General features: G+C 39.4%; 1 protein-coding gene across 1 annotated transcript in view; it reads left to right on the plus strand.

Annotated features, from left to right (window-relative positions):
* Nucleotides 1-6: 6 nt before the first annotated feature.
* The window catches only part of CD109 (CD109 molecule), a 71202-nt gene continuing 44749 nt past the window's right edge, over nt 7-26459 (plus strand). The window contains exons 1-7 of the mRNA XM_005421150.2: nt 7-108; nt 364-524; nt 14727-14755; nt 18231-18461; nt 18604-18729; nt 25267-25306; nt 25782-25866. Of these exons, the coding sequence (XP_005421207.1) occupies nt 35-108; nt 364-524; nt 14727-14755; nt 18231-18461; nt 18604-18729; nt 25267-25306; nt 25782-25866 (746 nt within the window). The 5' untranslated portion in view covers nt 7-34. The remainder of the gene's footprint in view (nt 109-363; nt 525-14726; nt 14756-18230; nt 18462-18603; nt 18730-25266; nt 25307-25781; nt 25867-26459) is intronic.

Genomic DNA, 26459 nt, shown 5'->3' on the forward strand with positions numbered 1-26459 from the left:
CGGCGGACGCACCGGGCGGCGCTCACACAGAGCCATGGCGCGGTCCCGCGGCGATGTCCTCTTCTTCCTCCTCCTCCTCCTCTTCCTCTGCAGCTCCGCGGCGGCCGGGTACGTGGGGCTGGGGCACGGGGCACCTCTTCTTCCTTCCCTGTCGCCCGCCGCGGTGGCTGCCCTGCCCGGGAGCGGGCAGAGCGGCGCTGCCCGCTGCAGCCGGGGGTGAGCATCACTTCCAGCCTCCGCAACTCAGAGCGACAGAAGAGCTTGGCTACGTGTGTCGTGTGTCTTTATGTGTACGCGGTTACTTTTTATGAGAATGTGTTTCACTCCGTGCCCTTTCTCCCTCTGCCCGTTTGGTCTTTCCAGACCTACGTTCCTTGTGGCAGCTCCCTGGAACATCCGGCCTGGAGCAAACTTGACTGTTGGGGTAGCTCTGCTGCCGGACAGCCCAGCACAGGTCACCGTAAAGGGAGAAGTGATCAGAGATAACGAGACCATCCTGAGCAGGGAAGTGGTCTTTGAGAAAGGTAAGAAAAATAATGGACTTGGTTTGGAAGTATTTCTGTCTGCCTTCTCACAGGAATATTTTGTTCCTCCCAAAATATCATAGCTTCTGAGTGGTACTAAAATAGGAAATTTATTTTACCAAGTAGGAGTTGCTATGGGAAAATAGTCTTGTACACTGCTGGCTCTGTTTGGAGTTGGGCAACTGAGCTGGATATGAGGGCTTGCACGGGTGTGCTTACTGTCTGTAAACTCTGAAAATAATTAAATAGCAAAGTGTGATGGATGTGGGATTTGTGAGGAACCAGGAAGCACTCTGGACCATGTAGTGGGGCCACTGTAGAAGTAGTGGGAAAGTTGCCTACTGGTCACTTGCTAAGGTGCAAAGTGGAAGCGGTGGGAGAACAGAAGGGGTGAAACAAACAAGGTAATGCAACAAGTGAAGCTGCTTCTTCATGCCCTAAGAAAGTAATGACCTGAGGACCATAGCAAAGTGAAGATGACTGTGTCAGACACTTGGAAGCTCTGTGCATTTGAAGAAATAAGAATTTTTAAGGATCAGGAACTGAATTTTGGAGAGTTTGGGGATGGAAGATAAGTAAATGTAAGAAGAGACTGATTTAATCTATGCCACCAGGCAGGGGTAGTGGATGTGGGAGTTCTGAAAAGCTGAGATATCCTGGCCAATGTTCTTTTTTTAGAAAGGTCACCTGACAACAGACGCATAGAGATATCCTACCTGAGATTTGTCCTCATGAGAAAAAAAATATTTTTTTATGGATAGTTCAGCTTTCACACTGCTCTCACTATGAGGTGATATAAATGACATCTAAAGTCTAGCTTTTTATTTGTTAAATGTAGAGAGTGTGAGGGCAGTGTGAGGTACTGAAAAATCTATCCTGCTATAATGCTCGTTCTCTACTGTTTGTGTAGTTCTTGTCTTAATGTCTTATAGTTAATGTAGATGCCTTAATTGGAAGCATCACACCTTCATTTCAAAGCCTTCACAGCCTGTAGAGAAGATTGAGGCTTTGAGTGTGATGGAGCCATTTGAACAGATCAGAAAATTTTGATATAGAACCAAAACAAACCTAAACCTGTCAGCTTTTGTTGTTTGCTTTTGAAATCCAAAATTTTAAAAAGAAAATAAATTGTCTTCTCCTTTTCTTCCTCTATCTATACTGGCTTTTATTTCCTGCTTTAACGTAGAGTTCAGCGAGCCTTGCATGAGTTTCAATCTGTCTGTTTTTGTCCTTCTCAACGTTAAAAGCCAGACAAGCAACTGGTAATTCCAAGCTGTCTCTGTCTTCTGAGCACACAGAATAATGCTTGACACTGGGAGCTGCTGAAGTCAGAGTGAATGGTGGGTTATTAGGAACAGGTATGGCACTGCATCAGACTGGATACAGTGAGGAAAAAGGGCAAGTGCTGTAGTGAATAACTAACTTCTAATATTTTCCAGTTTTTTCAGTATATCTTTAAATTTTCTATGCTTTTTACTTGGTAAATGAAACAAAGAACCAAAAAAAAAAAAAAAAAAGGTGCTGAGCATACTGTGTATTTCCTCTTGCAAAATTCTTAACGTTTAGTATGTGGCCATCAGTTTTTTTTCTAGTCAGGTTATACAGTCTGTTAGTCATTTGTTTTCTGTGAACAAATATGGAAGCAAAACTGTTAAGGGACAAGAGTAAGGGAACTGCCCTGTAAAAGAGGATGTAGTCTTGAAGACTTGTATCCAAAGGTGTTGCAGGTGTGGATCAGTTCTGACTCAGAGAGAAAGCAAGTTGTCAGAGAGAAGCAAGTACAGCTTGTCAGAATAAGAACATAAATCTTTGAAATTTTCATTGAAGAACACAACAATCTTAATATGAAGTGGTATTGTTGTAGCTGATCTTAGTCTGTGACTGAAGGAGGACTGGAGGTTTTATCAAACCAGCTGTTGCAGCTGAAGGAAAAAAACCAAGCATATCTCCAGGCACACAAAATCTTTAAATTACATAATTTCTGCATGTATTAGTGCTCAGAGAATGTTGGTTTATCTGTCACTGAATACTTACCTTGGTTAGACTGCACATTCAGTGGCACTGTTGCCTAAGCTGGCTCAATTATGCTCTGTAGTTTTCCTTGCAGGATGACAGCAAAAGCAGGGGATTAACTGCTCTGAGAAACTGATCTGACTGAAAAATAAAGTTTTTATTTTGTTTCAATGTTTTTTTAGGCAGACAGGTCCCCTGGTTCAATGTGCAAATGTTTGTACTGATGGAACTGAGTTTGAAATTGGATGCTGGAGACATAGAACAGGCTGAGGACACAGTTTTATTAGGGATGTTTAATCTGACAGGCCAAGTTCATTCAAGTGCCTCAGTATAAATGGTGTTACATACCTGTCTGTCAAATGCTTCTGCAATTGCCTCAAATTAAGGCTTTAGCCTGGTTCTCTAGGAGGTGCTCAATATGATACATGTAGTGGTCTAAGTTTCTGATTTAGCTCCATGAGAAGACCTTATCGTATTAGAGGCATGGGATTTTTTAATTTCTGTAATATAATTCTTGCTTTGAATAAGAAATAGAGTGTTTGCCCTCTGATGGTTGATAAAGCATTTGCTATTCTAATATTACTTGTAGTGGAATTTTGATAGGTCAGTGATTCTTGGGCAATTGTCTGTTAGAGAAACTTTAGCAGTGGAGGTTGGTTCCCATCATTATTGGGATTTTTATATAACTAAGGGAAAATAAATATTAATAAGTGGCCAGTGGCTATTTGGAGTGAAGGAGAAAGTGTGCATGCACACGAATTTAAAGATATTTTGAGCTTGGCACAATATTCCAGAATCTAAATGTACTCTATAGGAAGGGAGATTATTTAGGACCAACATTTTGGTGCAGAAATTAAGTTAATTGCATTTAATATAGTGAAAAAAAAACAAAAAATGACTGAATGTTTGCAAGGGGGAGGTTGCTGCTACAGGTAAATTTTGTGTGAGCAAGCACAACCCAAAAAAAAATAGAATGCGTCACCAGGAGAGAATAGGTTTCCATTGCCTAGAGCAGATGCCAGGAAAACACAAAGCACCAACTAAAGCTGTTTTTGTGAGCTGTACCAAGCCTTGACACACTTTCTGTGGAGATGCAGTATTAGAAAGATCCTCATTGAAATGGCTGCAGAAGGTAACAATGGCTTGTGTGCAGTTGGAGCTGTTGGGTTTTCTGTGTCAACAATAGCAAAAAAAAAAATTATGGGAATAACAGAAGAACAAGTTAAATTCCCTGCACGAATAACTTGATCTTTAGTGATTGCAGTGAGGGGTGACTCCTGCCATGCATAGTCATCCAGTCATTGATAATAAAGATGTAGTATGAATTGGCAGGAGGTGTTTTCTTACAGGGTTTGCTACCCAGACATTGCTGTGTGTGTTAAGAGTATGAGAAACCTTACACCTTAATTGCAAGAGGTTCTGAAAAGTATTTTCTGTGTTGGTGCTAGAATGATTTGGAAAGAATAAGAAGCATATAAGTTGGAAAAAAGAATTGGTTTTCAGAAAATCTTCTGTGTGTGATGAGGTGTCATAATTTGCCCAACAGCATGAATGTTTTTAATTCTAAAGAGTAAGATTCATTAGTTAAAACTTTTGCTATATAAGGTACAGTACAACGTAATGTATTTAAGGCGTGGTGAGTGAGAATTATGTGAACTTACTGGAGAATTATATGAAGTTACTGGAGAATTTGGTTTACAGTAACGTGCATAGTTTGTAAATGACTTGTATATGTTAATTAATTTATGCTGCTTTTCTGTATTTCCAGAGAGGAGTACACTTACTTGTTAACAGAGGTTACTGAGCTAGAGCATGGTAAATACTCGGCTAGGATTTATGAAGCATGATAGTTTGTGAGAATGTTTGTCGAGCTCAGACATGTAATGATCCTCCATAGAGACAATGGAAAATCTCCTTTTACCAGAAGGCATGTTTTACATACTTAATAATATGATTCTGACCACATCACTATAAGAACCAGTGAGAGACACTAGGAATAGTAATTTGTAAAGTAACACCTAAGTGGGAGTGAATGGCCTAAACCCCTCAGTCCCTGTTATTAACCTTGAGTTGCCTCTGTACCTTATGTCAGAATAAAATGACTGAGTTATTGGTGACTGTGGTGTCTGTGCTGAATATCTGTGGGGTGAAAGGTTTTGCTGGCAGTTTAGTGGAACATCTCCTTTCTGCCCAATTTTTCGTTGATGCCTAAAGAGCCACACAGTGAGAGAGCAGGAGTTGCCAGCAGTGCTTTTGCATCCATAATCTCCATATCCAAAAGTACATGTGGCTGTGCCTTATGAAAAATAATTTGATAGCACATGCACATAACCTATGCAAAATCAGAGTGAAGGAAAAGTTTTTGGGAAGGAGGCGTTGGGGCTGGACCCAGAGATGACTGATGTAGTAGAGAAGAAGGTGCTCTTTTTATGGGCTTTCATATAGCTGGAGTAGATAAAAAAAACAAGCAAACCCAAAACTATAAAAGAAAAGAACAAAACCCAGCAAGTTTCTGTGCCTGTTGTTGAATCCATCCTGCTAACAGACCCATTAAGTTGTTTGCAGAAAAATCGGAGTAGTGATCCTATGCAGTACTTGAGCTTTATGTTACTGTTTGCATGCTGTTTGAGATTTGAGGGAAGGAGTCCTTCTGTGACTCAAGGCTTATGTGGTTGTACATGAGGTTTTTCTGGTCACCATGTTCTTTGTCCATATCCACCCAAGGAGGGTGTGGCATATTGAGCGCTCCAGGCTGTTTCACAATGTCTTCGGAAGAGTGGGATAAAACAGAAATGCAGACAGTGGGACAACTCATACAGATGAGGGAATATTACGTGTCCCTGTGTGCAGTTCCCTGTTGCCATTGTGAACTGGAGGGGCTTTGGAGGTTTTACTAAAGGGAGAAGCACAAACTAAAGGTTGTGGATTAGGGAAAAAAGAAGTGATGAAAACAAACAGGAATCGGTAGGTAGCATGCTATCACAAACAAGAAGGGAAGCAAAGGGTGAAAATTCCTGAGAGAGTCATACTGAAAGGATAAGTGCACATTAACAGAACAGAGAGGTAAGAAATGAAGTAACTAAGCACGATCTAAACTGACCAAAAAACAGAAAGAAGGAAAACTGTATGTAGAAACTGTAAATGAGATCAGATTACAAAGGAACTTAAAGAAGTAGCATGGGTAATGAAGAACAAAACTGGTAAGGCCAAACCATTAGTAGGAAAGAATGTGAAGGATAGTAAGGCAGGGTTTTTAAATAACATATTGGTAGCAAGAAATCTATCAAAGGATGTGGCTTGCTACCCTGATGAGAAGGGTTGCTACTTCTGTGGCTTGCTACTCTGATGATTAATGGTGCTGAGAGGCAGTAAGTGTTTAGTCTTCACTAAGAAGATCAACTAACTGTCATGGAAAAGGCTTAAGAATTAAGATTACAAAAGGGGAGGAACAGTTTAAAGAGCACTTTGGTCAAGTGTTTAGGCTTGATAAAATTGCCTGTAGAATATTTAGGGAATTGACTGAAATAATTTAAAATCTGCTAGTGAAGTTCTGAGAGCATAACTGAACAGAGAGGTTCTGGAAGATTGAAAACCTGCAAAGCAAATGTGTTGCCCTGTGGGTTGGCAAAGGTTGTAAGTGGAGAAGAAGCAGGATTTTGTCATATTTTGATTTTACTAAGGCTTTTGATAGTCTGGCGCAGCACTTTGACAAGTCAGCTGAGGAAGCAGGGACAGCATGAAATTCTTATTTAATATGTTTGTAGCTGGATGAAAAATAGTGTTCATCAAGTAAGTCTAAGTGGTTCACTCTCAAACTGGAGATGAGTTGCCCTGAAACTGCAGTGTTCAGTGTGAGTGACATGAATGAAAAGAGGAGAATGTTTATTAGATTAGTGAAGGGGTAGTAAGGACACTGGGAGAAAGGATTAGATTTTGAACACATTTTCGCAATACCAGAAATGATTAGGGGAAAAACTGGAGTGTGATTCACTAGCACTAGTGCGTAGTTCTGCTTTTGTTGATGAATAAAAGAGCATGTGTTTATTGGATGGGGAACAAGGTGATGCAGCCCTGCAGAAAAAGTGGTGTGTGTATGGGGTGGGAGCAATGGTTTAAAGGCAACTGAAGGTGAAGGCTTGTAAGTAGTGCTGTGGTGCTCAAAAAAGAAGTTAAACATTGTACTCAGAGGTATACACAGAAGTATTTTCTGTAAGCTATGAGAAAGTATTCTAGTAGTCTTCACAGCTTAATTGGGCATCCTGGGGAATGCTGTGCTTGATTTTTGGCACTCATCATGGAGCCTGTGAACCAACTGGAGAAATGCCAGGGAGAGCAGACAGAAGGATCTGAGATCTCTCAGGAGACGAGTTCAAACCTGTCAGAAGAAGATGGGCCTTCACATGAGATGAAAATAAATTGTGGAACTCCATGTCCCAGTTGTTCTGGATGGAAAACATGATTGCACGAATTTACATGACAGAAGTCCATGGAGGATTGGCCTAGTATACAGACACACACATTGCTTAGGCTGGGAAGAGTACCCAAGGAAGGGTTGCTGTGTACCTGTTCACTTTTGATGCTTTTCAGATGTCTGTCCTTGACTGTTGCTGCAGATGGGATCTTGGGCCAGACAGCAGACAGACTTGGGTTTGACCCTGAGAGTCTCTTCTACATTCTGGAAAATGTCTGAGGAGAGATGGGAGGAACTGGTGTGAAGTATCAGGAGAAGAGTGCTATACACCTGCTATGTACTATTAAGTACATGTAAAAGCAGATTTAAAGAGAAAAGGGTGGGAGCTAACAGTGGATGGGTCTAAGGTGATGTCCTTAGTGGTGTCTAGTTAGAAGGAGATCTGAGCTGAGGTACTGAGTTAGAGAAATACTTGCAGAGGCAGCAAGTGGTTGGGAAATTCATGAGTTTCTAGTCATACAGAGGTGACTTCTCTTTTCATGAGACCCGTATGACTCAGCACTGGCAGTGTTGCTGGTTTCCATGCTGTGCTATCCACGACTACCTGCTTGTGAAGGTGGAGTTGAGATCCTGTCAGCAGAGATTGAATAGCAAGTGTGAAGAGATGATGCTGGTTCACCTACATTCACTGCAGTCCAGATAAGTATGTGCATAGAAAACATGGTTATAGTGACAGACCACTTCTTCAGCTTCCTGGAGGTATAGCTGTGAGGTTCAGGTGCTTATTTTGTGTGGTATGGGGTTTATATTGCCTTTATGTACTGATGAAGCAAGTCTCTAGTACTATTTTTGTATATTCAAATAATTTTATTGCCTCAGAAAAGTTATGTGGCTTTGTCATCACGAACTTTAAATGTGTTCCAGAAAATGGAAGAAAACCAATATGAGAACAAACCTTGTTCTTTTACTCCCTTTAAGCAGAAAGCAGAAATTTCAATAGATCCTGAATGTGTTATTTGCAGTGAATGAGTTTGAGAAGTTACTTGACTTTGAAATTTTGCTCCAGTTACAGCAGTTGATGGGATGAGGGTGGTGTTAATACTGCCAAATGTCTGGCATGTACAGGCTTAGCCATATTTTGTCCTAATGTGATCTTCCTGTGTTTTAATTTGGAATAAAAACTGCAGCTGCTTTTAATTGCCTTGATAGTGGCTTTGTCTGTGTTTATTTCATGGACATAAGAATGGATAGTAATGGTGGCCAATAGTGCCTTGAAAGCAGCATGTGGAGATGTTTATGTTTGTGTATTAGTACACAGTCACCAAGGGGATGAAGTGTATTTCACATTTAGTTGTGTAAAAGGCTTAAGTCTGAGATTGTTCTGAATTGTCTGTATAGCTTCACAGTCTGATTCTAATGGCAAGAAAGTTTCTGCATAGTATTCAAAGATTGCCTTCCTAACAGCTGTAAATTTATAGTTCATGGCAGTAGAGTTGTTATGGTATGGTAGACAGTGGTAATGTCATATGCATAACAAGAAGTCCACAGATGGCTCTTAGGTTTGTCTCGGAAAAAAGTTGAAAAGAGGCTGTACTTGAGTTTAAGCAGTGATAGTGCCTGGATAGCTCTCAGAAGGTCTCTGATTAAAAAGATTATTTAGTTTTGGACATATGAAGCTGTTCTGTTTTCCTACCCAGCATGCAGTGTCTTAGAAACCACTGTCTGGTTTATCTAAGTATTGTGTTCTTGGAACTGGCCAGTCTCTGACTACTTGGCTGAAAGTGGTAATAATAGTATAATCCATGGAGCTGGTTGTTTGGCTTTAGAAGATTGAGTGACAAATTAAATGTCTGAATTATGCTTTAAGTCTAAAAATGTAATTTAATTGCATATTTGATTGCAGCATCTGTTGGTCTGAGAGGGTGGGAGATGGTGGTGTTCCTCAAGGGTAGATCTGACAGTGCTGATGAGGGAAGAATGGCTGAATCACTAGAAGGGACAAGCAGGGGGGTACCACAACTCCTTTGCCATGTAAGGTAGAAAGACACAGAGAATGCTGTGGTCAGGGGGCCAAGGAGAGGAAGGACAGTGCCTGTTCATACCTTCTGTTCATACCTTCTGGTAGATCTGTGTCTGCTGTGTCCTGGCCAAGAGTGTTTCTGGATGTGCTATGGTTGGGTTTCTTCCACTCTTCTGATCATGGAGGTTAAGGAAAAACTTTTATATTTAGGTGAAGAAGGGTTTTTATCTAGTTGTCAGGAAAATATCCCTGCACTTCCCATTGCAGACTGAAGCTAGAACTTGCTAGTAGCTGCAGAGTTTGGTAAAACATAGCTTTAATCACAAAAACATCTGTGCATTCTGCCTTTTTTCTGTTCTTCAGGGCTATGGTGCTCTGTGTCTTGACCAGACCCTTAGGTGATAAAGTTTGGTCCAGTTTAGATTATTCCTCCTGTCCCCTTACATCTTTCTCCATAGGCAATGCTGCTACCTTGCCTCTCTCTCCCCCTTTATAATTTCTGAGTGCTTTTAGCCTCCAGGTTTGCAAAAACAACTGAAAAGGATAAGGGGAGGAGGGTAGGAAGCGGCTGTGGAGGGAAGAGTACGTAATGCTGGCAGACAGGGTTTAGGAGGCATTTTGGAGCATGTTATACCCCTTTGCTACAGGCCTGTTGGCCTCATTTGGCTTTGGATGTCAGCCCGAATGCTGACGTCCCCTGGCAGTCCCTGTTGTGTGCTTGAGTGCTGTATTGCCCCTCCTTCTGTCATCTGTGCCAAGCTGAGCCATAACTTAACAGCCATGGCTTAAGCTCTGTATTTTGGGCTATTTGTGTAAATAATTAGTGTTAATTTGGGTGGTAGCTTTAGCATGATAGATGAGGAGTATGCCATATTTAAAGCAAACTGTGAACTCAACAGATTTTCAGTTCTTCTTTGAAGAATAAGTTTTCACTTCCGGGACAGCTTAGGCCTTGGTATTACTGCTTTTTTTTTTTTTTTTTAACACAAGAATTGTATATATTTTGGACAGGAATGAAAATCTGGAAGGACATTTATGAACACTAATTTTTATTTATATGATGGGAGTTTTTGAAATTGATTCAGCAGTAGAAAATAACTCAATTTGCCCCTGCAAAGAAAATGTTTTTCTGTAAACATTTCCTATGTATGGGTATGAACACAGCTGTGAGAGCAAAGATGTGGCATAATTTCAGTAAATCAATCTGAAGTGATTCCGGTTCTATTTTTCTGTTCTCACACATTACTAAGAAGAATTGGAGACATAAGTAGAAAAGCTTAAGTGAGAAAATCTGTTTGTAGCAATAGCTGCCACATGAGCTAGAATATGCAGTCAGTGCTGACTTTATGTAAATCAGAGACTGAAGTGCTACTTTATTGATATATTGGCATAAGCTCTAGTTCACTGTGCCAAGCCATGCAGTCATTTTTCTAGAACCTCTGTCCTTTTTTGGGGGTGGAAGCTGAAACATTTGTGACTAGTCCTAGTGGTGTCATCTCAAGAAGGGGTAGAATAAATTTCTGGGTCTGGGTCAGGCCTGTGCAGTGGGAAGAATTTAAGATGCCATTGTTTGTGCTGTTTTCCGTAAGTCTAAAAAACCCATGCATATGTTTACGTAGAATTTGTTGTATTTGCTTTATTGATAACAATACTATTACACTGACAAAAAATGGCAGGGTAGAAAAATACTTTAAAATACTGCTGATATGTCACTCCCACACTTTCTTTGATTCCTTTTCTGCTGGACAATCTTAAATGCCAGGGATTCTGAGGAAAAGGGGCAGGACAGTGTGGTATTTGTTTCCACTGCATTTCCATGTATTTTCTCAGTTCAGTAGTTATTGAATGAATACAGTATAAGCCTCAGGAATTTTGTGAAAGAAATGGTTTTGCAAATGACAAGGAGAGAGATTTTTTTCTTGAAGGCTCATGTGACTTCTGCTGGGATTTTTGGTAGTTTGTATTTTGACTTTCTTCAAGATTAATCTGTAACAGTCCACTGAATTTTTCATGTCTCCCCCTAAAACAAAGTCATGATTCCCAGCTGGAAGTATTCCCTAACTAATCTCTTGTGGTAGCAGGGCTGTGTGCTCTTGCCTGGTTGTTCCCTGCTGTGTCCCACTCCAGTTGTGCTGGTGACTGTGGCTGCGGAGAGCGGATGGAATGGGTCAGGAGGAAGCATTTTGTGGTTTGCAGGACTTGCTGCTGGTGGCTTAGCTGTTCTGGGCTCCTTTCTAAACCTACTTCTTCCGCCTGGTGTTAGCTACCTGCATTTCATAACTGAAGGGTTTCTTTGCAGAGATGTGTTGAAGGAGACAGAAAACTGCTGCCATTTCTGGGGGCAGTAGATGCCAGACTTGACTGATCTCATGGGAGTGTTACATGCTGCATGTGGGTAAAAGTCAGCTGCACGATAGGAGGGCTTGCAGCAGAGCAGGGATATGTGCTAGCTGTTGGACCATGGTTAATTCCTTATAAAACTGAAATTGCTGTATGATCAAATATAATTTAATTCATCAAGTGAACAGAAAAATTTGTGAATTTCCGCTATTCAGCATTGACGTAAAGGAAATGTTTTCCTATAGCTCTTGCTTGAGCATGTCCAAAGTCATCCCTAGGCATAGTTGAGCAGAGCTCCAGTGATTTGGCTGCAGCTTGATAGTCTCTGAGAATATGGGAAAATCTTGCATGACAGGAGAATCCACTGCAATGCTAAAGAATTTCAGATCTGCCCAGGCTGCTCAATTCCTAGCAAAATTACATAGTGACATAAATTGGAAGATTACCTCATGCCCTGGAGCCTCTTTTATGATTCTCACTGGCTGGGAATTAGACAGTGCTCTGGGCTTTATTACAGGGAGGCTGTGGCTCCCTAGCACTGCCTCAGAAGGTAAATCCTTTCTGAGTTGCACAAATGCAACTGTGATATAAATCTCCCTCCTCTCCAAGTCTTTCCCCATCTGCATTACATTTTTACCTAGCTCAGACCTGATGTTAGATCTCCCAGGCTTGGGAGCAGGAAAGAAACCCTGCCATAAGATTTCTGGTTTTTTGCATGCCACTTGTTCTCAAAACAGGTGGAGGCAAGCAGGCACTGCACTGGTGAGAAAGCTTTGAAGTTCCTGCCCTGTTAAGGTTGCTTTCCAAGCTGGTGGATGCTGCACAGGACTACCACAGCGGTTGCCTTCGTCACTCTGCCCTTGTGGGGTGTGGGTACCAGTGTGTTTGCGCTGGAGGGGTAAAGATGGAAAGAGAAACCCCATGGTGTGGGCTCTGGTACAAATACCAGATTTGTGTCTCCCGGTGTAATGAAGTCACTCCTGGAGCCACTACTGTAATTAGCTGTGTGGATTAGATTAAAGCTAGCATGGCGCAACAACCATGTGCATATCCACTCAGAAACATGTGACAAATGGTTTCTATTCCTTGTTAATAACCAATTATCAGCAGTGACAAAGGTTATATTTTTTTTCCTCTGGTGTTGTGGTTGTGGCTGTACAGACCCCAGCGTTAGCACAGCCTTATTTCAGAGAGGGAAAGAAACAAGAGAAGGGCTAGGGTTTTAGTGTATAACTGAGAGAAATTTCAGGAGGTAACTTTGTACCATCTCTGTTGCTATTTACCATGCATCTTGCTCCTTTACCGTGAAATGGCCTAAGAAAAATTCTTCCTACTTAGCAGTACCTCACTCTGTCCTGAGTTAGGAAGACATAAGTTTCCTTTAGCTAAAATTATGTCTCTATGTCTGCAATTGTTTGAGCATGGGGTTGTTTGGGTAGGTGTTGGGAATAAATGTATCAGTGCATCTAGAGGTGTTTACATTGCCTGTGGATCAGGTACTCTGCAGGACTTCGTAATGCCTCTCCTGTGTGCCAAGCAAGCTTGGCCAAGTGTGAGGGCTCCCTGCCACTGCGAATTGGGGCAGTTTGTCCTCTCCACTGGCTGCTGAGAAAAGTATTTTGCCAGACGTTGCTTTGTGGAAAGCCTCAAAGGCCAGTGGGGTTGCTTGCAGTTAATAACTGCATGAGATGCTTCTCAAGTGGAGAGAGAGATGATATGAAAAAAAAAGTAGGTTTAACAGCAACGTAAACATGTGGAAAGAAGTATGTTCTTTAGGCCCAGTACTGCCCATGCCTGTTAAGGTTTTGAGTACCAGAATGAAGTATTGGAGTGTGCTACCCACAGACTTAATTTGTGGGATGTGAGTCATTTGGTTTAACCTAGTTTATAATTTGGATAGATGGTACATACTGGATAGCATTTTTCTTCTAGTGTTCTGGAAGCAGTCAGGACAACCTGTATTCAGTTCATTGAGATTCCTTCTGTTTGCCATTGTCAAAGGCAAGAATTCATTGACTTCTAAAACTAACATTTATTGAAGTTCAGGGGTCGAGGGATTGCTTTATCTTGGAAGCAATGCCTTTAGGTCCAGGATCAAGGAGGACATTAATAAATAAATAAATAGATTTTTTTTCTTACTCTATGAAACAATTGAGTAAAAGATAGGTATAAAACTGTGGCTTTTTAGGAGATACAAAACGGTCTAACTGAATAGAATCAGCAGAAGCAAATATGAGTCAGCAGTGTGCCTTGGCAGCCAAAAGGGGGAACCACGGACTTGAGGGTGCATCAAGCCCAGCATCACCAGGCGGTCAAGAGAGGTGATTATCCCACTGCATCCAGCCTTGGTGCTGCCTCACCTCAAGTACTCTGTGCACTTCTGGGCCCCCCAGTTTTAGGAGGTCCTTCAGTGCATCTGGAGGAGGCCAACAAAACTGGCGACAGGGCTCAAAGGCATGTCCTGTGAGGAGCAGCTGAAGGCTTTGGTTCCTCTAGTCTGGCTAAGGGCACTCCCATTGCTATCTACAGCTTTCTGAGGAGGCCAGGTGGAGACAGAGGTGAGATCTCTTCTGCCTGGTATCCAGGGGTACGAGGTGTGGGAATGCTTGAGAGCTGCAGCAGGGGAGCTTCAGACTGGACAGTAGGAAGCATTTCTTTACTGGGAGGGTGGTCCACCACTGGAACAGGTTTCCTAGAATGTGATTGATGTCTGAAACCTGTCAGCGTTTAAGAGGATTTTGGACAATGCTGTTAATAACATGCTTTAACTTTTGGTGAGCCCTGAAGTGATCAGGTCCCTTCCAACTGGAATGTTCTGTTCTATTCTGTTCTGTCCTGTTCTATAATTCATGATGTAATTAAGATAAGAGCTGTGACACTAATGATGTAATGATATCCAGGAGTTTAACAGGACATCTATTTGGATTTTAAAAATATTTGAAGCCACATTAGTTGAAATAGTTAAAGCAATAAGTTATATTGACCCAAATACATTGATATGTTAGTTACTTTTTCCCATGGTGACATAATTCTGTGAGGTTAATTCTGGGTGCTCCTTTGATTAAGAGCGATAAATCCTGTGTGTGGTTTCAGAAATTTTAGTCTTTATCTGGGCTGCAATGGAAAATAACAACTTGGGTGGCACAGAGGATTGAATGGATCGTAAAAGTGTTTCAGTCTCTGTGGATGTAAAGAAAAATGTTCAAACAGAGAACATGGACAACAGCCCCCACCAAACAGAGAAGTAATGTTGCTGTAGGTTGGTGTTCATACTATTGCAGCTCTGCAAAAGGTATCTCACATCTTCCATCAACCATGGAAGGGGAGCAGCACTGCTGTAATGTTGATGTTTTGGTAAGTGTGTGGTAGTTAATCTCACAGATTTCTGATGGTGTAATATTTCTTCTTTTTTGTTCAGGTACCTTTGGGGCTCTTGTTCTTCCAGCAGTAAGTATTTTTTTCCTTCCCTCCTTCCTCAGAAAATGTTGTTTTTTCAGATCAAATGCTCTGCAACTTGTTAGAAGTAATTACAAATACAGGACTCAGGAGCTGATTTCCAGCATCAACACAAACTATCATAGAACTTGAACACAAAAATTTAATTTATGTCTTTTTTTACTGATTGATGTCTGTATTTTAGATACACCATGAAGGCTAATTACAGCTGAAAAAATCATGTAAAGCAACAATTGAGAAATACCAAAATAAAATATATTTATATACAAGCTTTGTAAGGGCTTGGAAATGCATATTCAGTGAAAGTACATTAAAAACCCAAAAATGTGTCTTGAATTGTGTGTTGTGTATGAATCCTGAATTTATGATCCTGGATATTCATCTTGAAAACCCAATATAAAGAATTATGTATTTGTATCAGGAAAAACATTTTACCAAAGTCATCCATAAGTCTGGGTATCCCTTAATCTGGTGGGTTTCAATTCTGATCTCAAATAAACTGTCTCTGATTAAATAGTTTGGAAGTATTTGATAGATGGATAATCAATGACAATGAGCAGCTCAACATTATGCAGATTACTAGGCTGAAATGCATCTGTATGAACTATACATTAGCAAATGTAGAAAATTCTGTTCATTAAAAAAAAAGTTAACACATTCCTTAATATTATCTGGCCAGGCCTTAAAATGTTCGAGCACTAAAACTAGGCAGGGTATTTTCCTTCCTCTCTCTCTGCTATCTGAAGAGATGAAAACTGACTAATTTTAACTGCAATATTTTCTATTCATTTGTGTAGCCACAGTAGACTTAGATTTTGTCCAAAGTGTAATTTGCTAGCAGAAGGTGGGTAATGAGTTTCTGGATTCAGCCTCATCTTTTCCAGAGGAAACAGTAGCTGCTTTGTTGAGGTACTGGTGATGGTGGTTGGTGTAGTCAGAAGTACGTGAGATGGCCTTTTTCTCTCTTGTGTTAGGACTGCCAAAATGGGGATAGTAATACCATTCATTTGGGATGTTTTGACTAAGATAAAATATTTTCACAGGAAGTTCCTACTACTTAGTATTAAAAGCTGCCTTGCTCATATTTAGGCTGAGAAGCAACCTTTTAGAGAAGGAGTTGGTGGGGCTGAGGTAGTCACTGTTACTGTAGCAATTGTGGAAATGTTGTATTAGTGCAGTTTCTTGTAGCATAAATGCATGAAACAGAAGGTGGGTTACATTGGACCTCAGCTGTCCTAATACACTGCCTTGGCAATGCAAACCTCGTTGTCTCTGACCTTTACATCAAGAAAGGCAGTTGTGTCACCATGTTCTGGAAGGAAAGATCTTTTGAACTATAACAGGTGTAAAAATTTAGGGAGAAACCCATGCTGCCTATCATTATTTGTGATAGGAAAGAGATTCAGGAAAATAGATAAAGTCTCTAAATGGCATTTATAGAAGATTTACATTTTTAAAGATGAAATTGAAGACAATACTTGCAGCAAAATGATACCGTAAGAGTATAATTCATTGATGAAACAAAACAAGGTTATTTTCCCCATTTTGATTTTTAATTATTATAATGTGTCCCGGACTTCTTGTAGCAAATCCTATCTGATTTTTAGGGATTACAGCTTCTTTAAGAAATAGTAATATTCATAAATGAATGTTTGAGGTAATAATAAGGTAGTATTTGACAGACACAGTAGCTAAGGCTGTTCCTCTTATTTAAGATATTGCAGAATACTTGGCATGGAATTTGGAGGGTGTTGAAATATGTGAATCATATGTTCTTGGCAATGTGTGTACAAAAACCTGCAGCCGGGGAAAATGCAAAATCCTTTTCAGTGTGGAACTTTGCATCTAAAATTTAATTCTATAAATCCAGATTTTAAAGGGGGGATGTCTTCTTCCCATGTCATCATAGGCGTGCTTATAGGTGAAAAAGAGCTTTTTTATTTTTCCTGCTTGATTTTTTTTTCCTGGCTTGTTTTAAAAGCAGAAAGTTAATAGAGAGGGATGGAATTGTAGTTGATTTCTCTTTATAGGTAAACACACAGAGAAGGAAATGTATTCTCTGCAGACATTTGCATCTACTTCATTTGTCACCCAGTGACATTTTCCCATGTTTGTGAATCCCTGTTGCCTCAGTGTGTGCTGTTAAAATGAGCTTTGACAGCAGTACAGCCTTTCTTTATAGCACTTGGTAGGATACTTTTGAAGTGCTGTGCCTGCTGAGTTAACAGCTGTAATTTTCATTACACTGCAAGAGGAGTGCTTCAGTTCCATATGTTATGCTGCAAAATGCAAGCCTGTCTTTAGTTGTCTTAACTTCAGAGGTTTTGCTCCAGATTTACAGTTTCAACTCCAAACAGAAGCATGTGACTCTTAAGCTTTTCAGCAGGGCTGCTTGTTGGAATGAGCTGTGTGCTGTGTTAAAGCCCTTTCCCTTCTTCAAAGAGACATTCTGGTGCTGCAGAAGCCAGCATCTGGGCTGGGATGTCCCTGGGGTCGCGGTTGTCTGTGAAGGCTCTGCTCAAGTAAAATTCCGGTGTGCTGCAGCATCTCTGCTTTAAGCCTTTCAACCCCTGTGACTGGGATTCCTCCCAGCTAACTTTAGGAAATGAAGTGATGCATCTGAATTATGAGCTCTAGATTTCCTCTGTGCACTGGAAAGACACAGAGAGAGAGAGAGAGAGAGAAGAAGAGAGAAAGAAGAAATCTGTGCATGATTACTCTGACCTTATGTGGTCTAAATTTCCTTGCCAGTGATACCTGTCTCTTCTGCCAGCACTGAAGGAGCTTTCAATGTCTATCCAAAAAAAGTTAACCATATAAAATTTATGTTCCTTTATTTCTTAATATTTTTGGAAGAATAATTATTTTACTTTCTAAATGAGTCACAGTATGTGCTGTAATTATTAATTATGAATGAGACAAAATCAGCGAGGTTGATATTGAAAAGGAGTACCTCACTTTATCAAATTCTGTATTTGATTTTTCTACCCCATAGGACATAAAGCTAAATACTGTAAAAAAAACAAGTGCAAAATTCTTTAACTGTCCTGCTTATCTTGCTTATTTTATTTTTGGAAAATTTCATAGCAAAAAGTGATTAAGAAAAATATTAGCCCATTATATCAAACCAAAGAAATTTCTAAATAACTTAAAAAAGAGAGCACAATCTATGCATGTGTAAGACTGTGAATTGCATATGAATGCATAGATACTTATATTCTTTAAAACCTGATTACTACTTAAAATTAGATGGAAATGTGTTGTTGTGCTTCTGATAAGACATTTTCTGGTAATTGTTGAAATAATACATTAAAGTAATGAATAAAATCCCCTTTCTGTTTTTGAAAATTTGCATAAGTTGACAAGTTCAGGTATATATTAGTCCTTTATGTCAAATGTTTTTAAAATAATAGTGTCTTCAGGAATATTTTGGATACCTAACAGAGTGTCACTATTTCTTTTTAAGCTGCCTCTGAACAGTGCTTCTGGGAATTATGAATTACTGGTGGAGGGCCGTGCTGATGGCCGGCACATCTTCTCTAACCGTACCAGCCTGATGTACGTGTCAAAGAGCACCTCTGTGTTCATCCAGACTGATAAATCCATGTATAAACCAGGACAGGATGTGCTCTTCAGGATTGTCACTGTCTATCCTGATCTCAAACCTTACCAAGTGACTCTGAATATATATATCCGAGTAAGTATCCACAGGAACAGGTTAGATGTTAGATTGTGTCACATGTTCTAAATTTGTGACAAATACCGGTGGCATGAATTGCTACCTAAATCTTGCCAGCAAGGCCACTCACATTTAACATGCAGCTTGACTTTTCTCCTAGGATCCTCGGAAGAAATTGATTCAGCAGTGGTTGATGGAGGAGGGTGATTTGGGTGTGGTTTCAAAAAAATTTCAGTTATCAATGAACCCTCCACTAGGAGACTGGTCCATAGAGGTGGAAGTGAACGTGAGTATTAACATTGCCAAATCACAGAGAGATTTATTTCTTCTGCTAGATGTGTATAAAATTGTGTTTATGTTGCTGAAATGAGTTATAAACATGGATCATGAGATGAGCAAATCCTTCCCTCGTGTCAAATATTGGGCAAGATACTATGCAAACCTCACAAGATTTTCAACAGTACATGGTGTCGTGGGGAATGATACAAAACCCCACATACATACTTTATTCTAAGGTCTGTGTTTTGATTCCAGGATAAAAATGGTATTAAAAATGTGAGGAGTTGTAATATTAATATAAAGAAAGATCTCATGGAGTAGAGTTTTTTTCTTTTTAAGTGAAATGCTCCTACGTTTATTTTGCAAACAAATACATAGAAATTTATTGTACCATGCTGTGCAGCCAGTCAGTGTCTAAAGGCTTGAGGAACCAAGACTATTTACAGATCTTTGCCTAGTTTTAGGCGTGTTTCAGCAGCTCACAGTGACTGATGAGTTACTGAGGAAAAAATAACTTTGTAAAATAGAAAGGATGACTAGTAATACAGGATGATTGCAAAACAAAACTGGAACAGTCAGTGTTGCATGTTGCTATTGGTAGTAGCTCTCTCAGGCCAGTCCTTCAAGCTGTTACACTCCTCATACACCATGGAACATGTTTCAAAAATAGCTGGAGGTTTAGCTGTTCAAAACTCTGTGTGTCCGGGTTATTCGGCCTGCTTTTTAATACCTATAATTTGGGAACTGCATTTCCTATTTGGCTTGCAGTGGCTCTTCAGAGACATTTAGCAAGTATAAACAGGACTGCTTAATGTTACATAATGAGGGAGATGATGGGTAGAAAGGAGAAAAACTCACATGATCATGTATTACTCAGGAGTAGCATTTACCAGTACCAGTTATATGTCTGATAGATTTCTATAGGCTTAGGCATGTGAGGGTGGTGCTCAAGTGAGTGTCAGGACTGGATTCTTCAAACACTTTGTCATGTGGGTGTGGAGTTGTTGCTGTTGTCTGTGATGGGAAAAATGTATGAAGTTGTTCCTGCACTCCTCCCTGTGCTCTGCCGCTCCTTCCCTCCCCTGCCTGCTGTTCAGTGGCCTCTCAGTCACGCTAAAGCAGCTGTAGAGCTGTAGTCAGGCTGGGATCTAAAGTGCAGTGGGGAAGTGACTCAAACTGAAAAGTGTTTTTCTTGGCCTAGACCAGACCAGTTCACTGATCCAGCTGAGAAGCCATCCCCACTCACAGCTATTGTAGGTGTTTTTCAGGACTTGGGCAAGTGTGGCTCAGACATGGAGACAGGCTGGTGGCAGTGGTGGGCTTCTTCAACAGCTCATTTGCCAAGCAAAAAAGTGTTTGTGAATTGTTGCTTGGGCTTTCTGCAAAGGCTTGAGAAGTGCTGAAATTAGGAGATAATTGATGAAAGGATTGTGGCAGCTGTTTTCAGGATCTGAATGAGTGCCACTCCCTCCTGAAGTAAAACCAAAGAGAAAAAAAAATTGTAAAGTTGAAAGAAAAATGCCTTGTAAATTCATCTGGACTAATGAAACAGCTGTGAGACAAGTGAAGTGAAACTTTAGTAGAGTGTAGTTGATGGTATTCTAAATTTTAGCCATGCTACAGTAGGTTAATGATCTTGGAAAATAGATGGAGAATGTCTCAGAAGTCATGAGTAACAAGGAGAAAGTAAATAGAGAATGTTTTGTTCCTGTCTGTTTCAACATATGGCTAAAGGGCATCAGGCAGAGGAGGTAAAGAGTGATTTCAAAATGACTGAAACATCATAACTGAACTGCAGAGCACAGCACTGGCAGTTATTGTGAATGCTGAAAATTTAGATGGGATCAAAAAGGGTCTGGACAAATTCTCAGCACACTCCATTGAGAACTGATAGTAAAAAGGCCTTAGGTGTCAGCTCAAGACAGTGTCACTCCTGGCTACCCTGGTTGATGCAGTTCCCTAGGTGTTCTCTATTATTTCATGGTTGCCTTTTTGGAGAATGCATTCTGACAACACAGATTGCTGGAGTAGCTGAATACAAAGGTACTAAACTTGTGTTAAAAGGACATCAGGCTAAATGATTCCTTTTGACATTTAAACTCTTTGAATTGAAAATTAAGATAGGGGAGAAAAAGAAGTGTGTATTATACTTCAGGGAAAAAAAGGGTTTTAGACCTTGGTGTCCAGAAAAAAAAATGGCTATTCTTACAGTGCTTATCCTTTGGGAATAGAACAGCAACCCCAAGTCCCACACAGAAATACTTATGTTTTCTTTCAGGCCCTTTTTTGTTTACACTTGCTTCGCTTTAATTTTCAAATTCCATGTTGAGTATAATGACAAAGCAATATGCATTATTTCTATAGCATGTGCCTACACAGCATCTTCATTGGATCAGGGTGTCCTATGCATGATACATCAAGTGACTGCTGCAGTATTCACACTATTAGATTGGGTCTGCCTAGTCTCACAGATTTATTTTTCTGAAAGTGTGTCAACCACTGGATTATTGAAACCTGCAAGACACCTTGCAGAAATAAGGAAAAGAACTTTCCTAGTGGGAAACTCTACTCTATTCTCTTGGTTGCAAGGGAGTTTATGAAATACAAGATCATATGGGGTGGGATTCAGTTGGAACATGGAGTTGTGTAGGGCTCTCTGTGTTGGTGATACAGTGGAGATTTAGTGGGTGTTCAGTGAAAGCTGCTGAGTGACTGGATCACTCCTAGTGGATATTCCTAGCTATTAGCTGGGTATTCCTTTCTCTTCTGCAGCAGATCTGCTGTTCAAGGGAGGTGTAAGTTTTATTGTGTCATATATAAAGTTGCATAGATCCGCCAATCTTTTCCTGATAAGAAAGTCCACTGGGAACTTGGATTTACTGCTAAGGAAAGCTTAGTATATAACTGGGATTTTTAACAGATATGTTTTCCTCTCCTTAACTAACACTGCCAGCTATGGCTCTGCATGGCATCCAGCCAGCTTATGGATCTGTTGAGGCTTTAGGAACATCTTCATATGGCAAACCCAGACTGCCCATATCTGCCCACCCATAGATGACTAAGTCATCTATGCATGACTTAGCTGTTCTGATGCCATGACCTGGGCTTTCTAGTTAAATAGCCAGCCTTTCTTTCTCAGTTTCCCTCTTGTCTTTAAAGAATTGTTAAGTGATTAAATAACGTTTCCCTTCTCATGATTACAGATCAGTTTCCAAGTGTACTGAGTCTTGATTTTTGGAAGTGCTTCCTCGGAATCCTGTTTTAAATCAGGTTTTGGCTGCTTGCTGCTGTTAAACGTCCTGTAGTATTTTTAATAAAAGTTCAGGTGTTAGTACAGCTGTTCCAGGAAAACTCAAGACAGAGTAATTACGGTCTGGTTTCCAAGTCTCTACCTTGTATTTTAGTTGGATATCTTATATTTCCTGTTGCTGAAAGACTTCTAGTTGCTGAGTTTTTGTAGCATGCACCTCTAACCAGAAGTTGTTTCTAGTTAAATGGTATTTTGTAATTTAATTTATGGAAGTTGTTATGTATAAATTTATGATCAAATATCGAAGAGTAGTAATGTTTCAGGTGCAACAAGGGCTTTCCAAAATATTTTTAAGAGTATTACATTTGTTTTTAAGGTTTAGCTATAAAGCAAACTTTCAGAATCAACTGGGAATGATTATATACTATACATGTTGAATTTTTTAGCTCTTGAGGTTTAATATATGTTGCAGTGTATCCACAGCAAATTCTGTAATGTTTTATGCTAGATTAATTATGGATTTCACATTTGATATGTTAAGTTTAATGTTGTATGTATAATTGCTTAAAAAATGTGTCACACATCTTCAAAATCAGACTGTACATAAAGCCTTTGGCATTGCCTGAGTATTCAGTAGTTTGAAAATGTGCACAGATATTCAATCAGGATCTGCTAGTGTAAATAGTGGTGACACTGGTGGGACTCTGACTGGTTTTTGGATACTGTGCTATTGGATTGAACAGAATTTCATTTTGGGATTTGTTTCTTGCATGTGAAAACAAAGCATGGAAGTGATCATGAAGTGCTTCTGTTAGTTCTGTCTAGACAAAAATCTGTTTTATTGAGCTTCACAGCCAAGGCAGAAGAGTGCTTCTGACAGGCCTGTGAGACAATGAGGTAGCCCCAGGAGTGCAGCTGGTGCCAGTGCTGTGCTTTTCCAGGGCAAAGCCCTGGACCACTCCCAGAGTCTTTCCCCATGCTCTAACAGCAATGCACATCAATGTCAGAAACAAATAAGAAAATGGACCCAGACGAGATTGATTTCAGGGACTTTCAGTTGCCAAAGAAGAAAAAAAAATCTTGGGGAATGGCTCCTGTGACCTCACTTTCATTGGATCAGACCCAATGAATTAAAACAGTAGAGTTCAGCACAGCAGAGCAGAATCTAGACTGTAGTTAGGGATTCTTGGATGTCAGGATACACAGCATCTAAGGCTTCCCTGCAGAAAGGCTCATCCTCATCATCCCAGAACACTTCTATGGATCTCTTTTTGGCACAATTTTCTTACTCTGGGCAATTGGCACAGAATGCAGTAGGTGTTCTGCAGTTTAAGAAATGCTGATTTAGAGCAAAATGTTGTTAGTCTGGAAGGGTGAGTGTAGTTAAGAAGCAGGAGAAGGCATGGAAAACAAAACCTGTACTAGAATGAAGCTGCTCTGGGAAAAATGAAATACGCATGGTGGTGCGTATTTCTCTCTAAAAATCTCTCTTGGGTTGTGCATATATAACTAACTGACTAACTGCTTGTCTCGAAAGCTACTGTTCCTGGAAACTGGTTTAACAACTTCCACTTCAGTATATTTGAACAATATTTGCCAGAGAGACAGCCTTGCCCTAATGAACTAAAATGATTGAGTGGTTGAACTGTTATTACTTGTTCTACTTCAGACCAGCTTGGCTAAAAAATTTGTTAGTGGAAAAGCTGGCTTGGTATTCATGTCATCAAGATGACCAAGTAATGTCTTTGCCTTTCCCTGAGCTATCAAGCATGGCTTTATTTCTGTCACAAAGCTTGTCATTTTAGAGAAGATGCAGCCAGGAGTACTAGTCTCACTCTACTACTTACAGTTACCTTAGTTTTTAATTGTACTTTTTAAAATTTTATTTTTACATCTAAGATGACGGGAAACAATATTTTGTATTCAAGGGAGATGCTTTTTAACCATGCTGTCTGGGGTAACATTTTGTTCAGGGTTTGCTTTATGACAAGGGTCACATGCATAGTTAGTATTGGAAGGAAAAGCTATACAGAGAGCAAGAAGTGAGGTGAATTCACTGCAGGACATTTCCCTAAGACGTGTTCCTAAGACTACCTGATAGAAATCTGATTGTGGACTGATTTATGCATGTCAGTGCTGTAGCATTTTGTCTTGCAAATACTATGACTCGCACAAATGTTGTGAAAATAGCTGATTCTGCATGTATATTTTCAAACTTAGGAATATAAATATAAATATAAATATAAATATAAATATAAATATAAATATAAATATAAAATATAAATAAATATAAATATTTTGGTGATGAGTGACTTGACCATCAAATCGGCAGCAATCTGATTTTTACTTTGATAGGAGTATTTTGTTAGGAGATGTGTAAATACACATATGTAAAGGGCTTGGTCTGAGGTGCTTAACTTGCAAAGTTGTTGATCAGGTAACAAAAGTTTGTAATTGTTTCCATTTCATGTCCTGGTCCTAGGGTTTTTACCATAGGAGTTCTCAGCTTATCCTCTCTTGCTACAAACAGTCATTCCTATCTTACTCATCTTGATGCCACCTGACAAATGATTATCCATATTCATTTTTCTTTTCCCTCTTGGAGGAAATGAGTAAAAAATTTAGAAAAATAGGAATATAGAAGAGAACACAATTAACAGCAAATTATGTAGTTCCTTGATTTCTTTCCTTGATTTTAAGTAACAAATAGCTGAAACAAGAAGATACAACACAAGGGTATCTCTGCTGAAGTCAGTATGGCTGTGGGCTGTAACAAAACTGCAGCCACTTTTTGAGTAAACGTAGAATCGTAAGATTATACAAGGTTTAGAAATAGTCTCATCCACTAGATAGACTCTGTAGGAGCATCTTGTTTGTAGAAGTTAATTAAAGATGTGCTAGCAAAGATGGTGCTGGTATGTCAGTCATGTTTTATCAGGATGACTGCGACTACTTATGCTTGGTAGTTTTATGCTAGCTAGCTCAAATATTCAGTTTTTTAGTACAGAAACCAGGCATATATAAATAGGTGTCTGCAGACTGGAAGCTGTACAAGCTGTTCATGATAAATACTTAGAATCTGCTTCAAAGGAACTTCTGTCTCCTTCTGTTCTGTAAATATGTACTACTGGTCTCTAGAGGAGCTGATAGTGATTGAGTCATGATTTAAAATCACACCATGTCAGAAATTGTAGTTTAACTTGAATATGGGTGGGATTTGGCCAAGAAGGTATGTTAAATTTACTAATCTAACCACAATTGTATGTATTTTCTCATATGAATTTTTTTCAATAGGGCCAAGTTCATTATCAAAGATTTAAAGTGATGGAATATGGTAAGTGTTATTTAGTAGTGACCAAAATCAGTAGTGATTCTCCATTAATTTATACTGGCTTCCCTTGTCTGGCATGAACATTTTAAATACTCACAGAAAGTTAAATTTCCTAATCTTTGGCTTCTCTGAGACTGACAAAAAATCAAATCTTATCAGCTGCCCTGTTTATCTTTGGTAGTTTTAATGATCCCAAATCATCTGGTTGGGAAGCTTGCTGATGAATTCTGTAAGGGCTGAATAAGCTAAATGTTTTATATTTCAGACTTAGAAGCTTCTATGCAGGCTGTTTTTATGATGCTTTTTTCTCCTTTCAACAAAAAGTCGTAGTCTGGTGATTTGGTTAAAAATACATCTTACCTTTTATTAGGAAATTTAGGAAACTAATAGTCTTTATTAAATTACCTGTTCTACCCTTTTACTTAAAAAGAGAAATATTCCTTCTGTGAATTTAATGCTTCTTGTAATTTTTTTTTAGTATTACCAAAATTTGATGTCCTGATAACAACACCCTTATACTACTCTTTGAGAGATGAAGATGTAACTGGTGTTGTCTCTGCAAAGTAAGTAAATCACTGATATTGTTGTCACCTTCACTCTTAAGAAACTTACTGTGGTTCTCTAATTGTTAAAGTAAAAATTACAATGTTAATAAAGCCCCATCTATTCAAAGTTAGTTGGTTAGTATCTGTTTCTACTTGCTGGATTTTGTTGTAACAAGATTTAGTAGATTTTCAGACTTCCAGTAAGTTCTTTTGGTTGGTAAATATAGTTGTAGACTACAGCTATACATTTTCAGCTACCTTATTTGAAAATTTCTTAGGTGTCTTGCTTGTAATATGTATTTTGATGCTTTTTTTGTTCTTATATTTCTTTTATGGTACTCTCCAATTTACCATGTTAAGATCAGTAGGTACAGTGTCTATATATTATTATGCAAACTTCTGTGAAAATCCTCCTTGTTCCAATAAATCAGCATTGCAGATTTCAAGCATAGATTTCTTGTATCAAAATACCTATAGCTGTAAATAGGTAAAGAATGAAAAGCTCTTGAGAAATTCAGAAGGGGCTTCAGTGTAGACTCCTGTGTAAATAATATTTTATTTTTCAGCTGAGTAAATATCTAGACAAAAAATTACTATGCATTAATCTCAGA

Source organism: Geospiza fortis, unplaced genomic scaffold, assembly GCF_000277835.1.
Source record: "Geospiza fortis unplaced genomic scaffold, GeoFor_1.0 scaffold190, whole genome shotgun sequence".
Lineage (NCBI taxonomy): Eukaryota > Metazoa > Chordata > Aves > Passeriformes > Thraupidae > Geospiza > Geospiza fortis.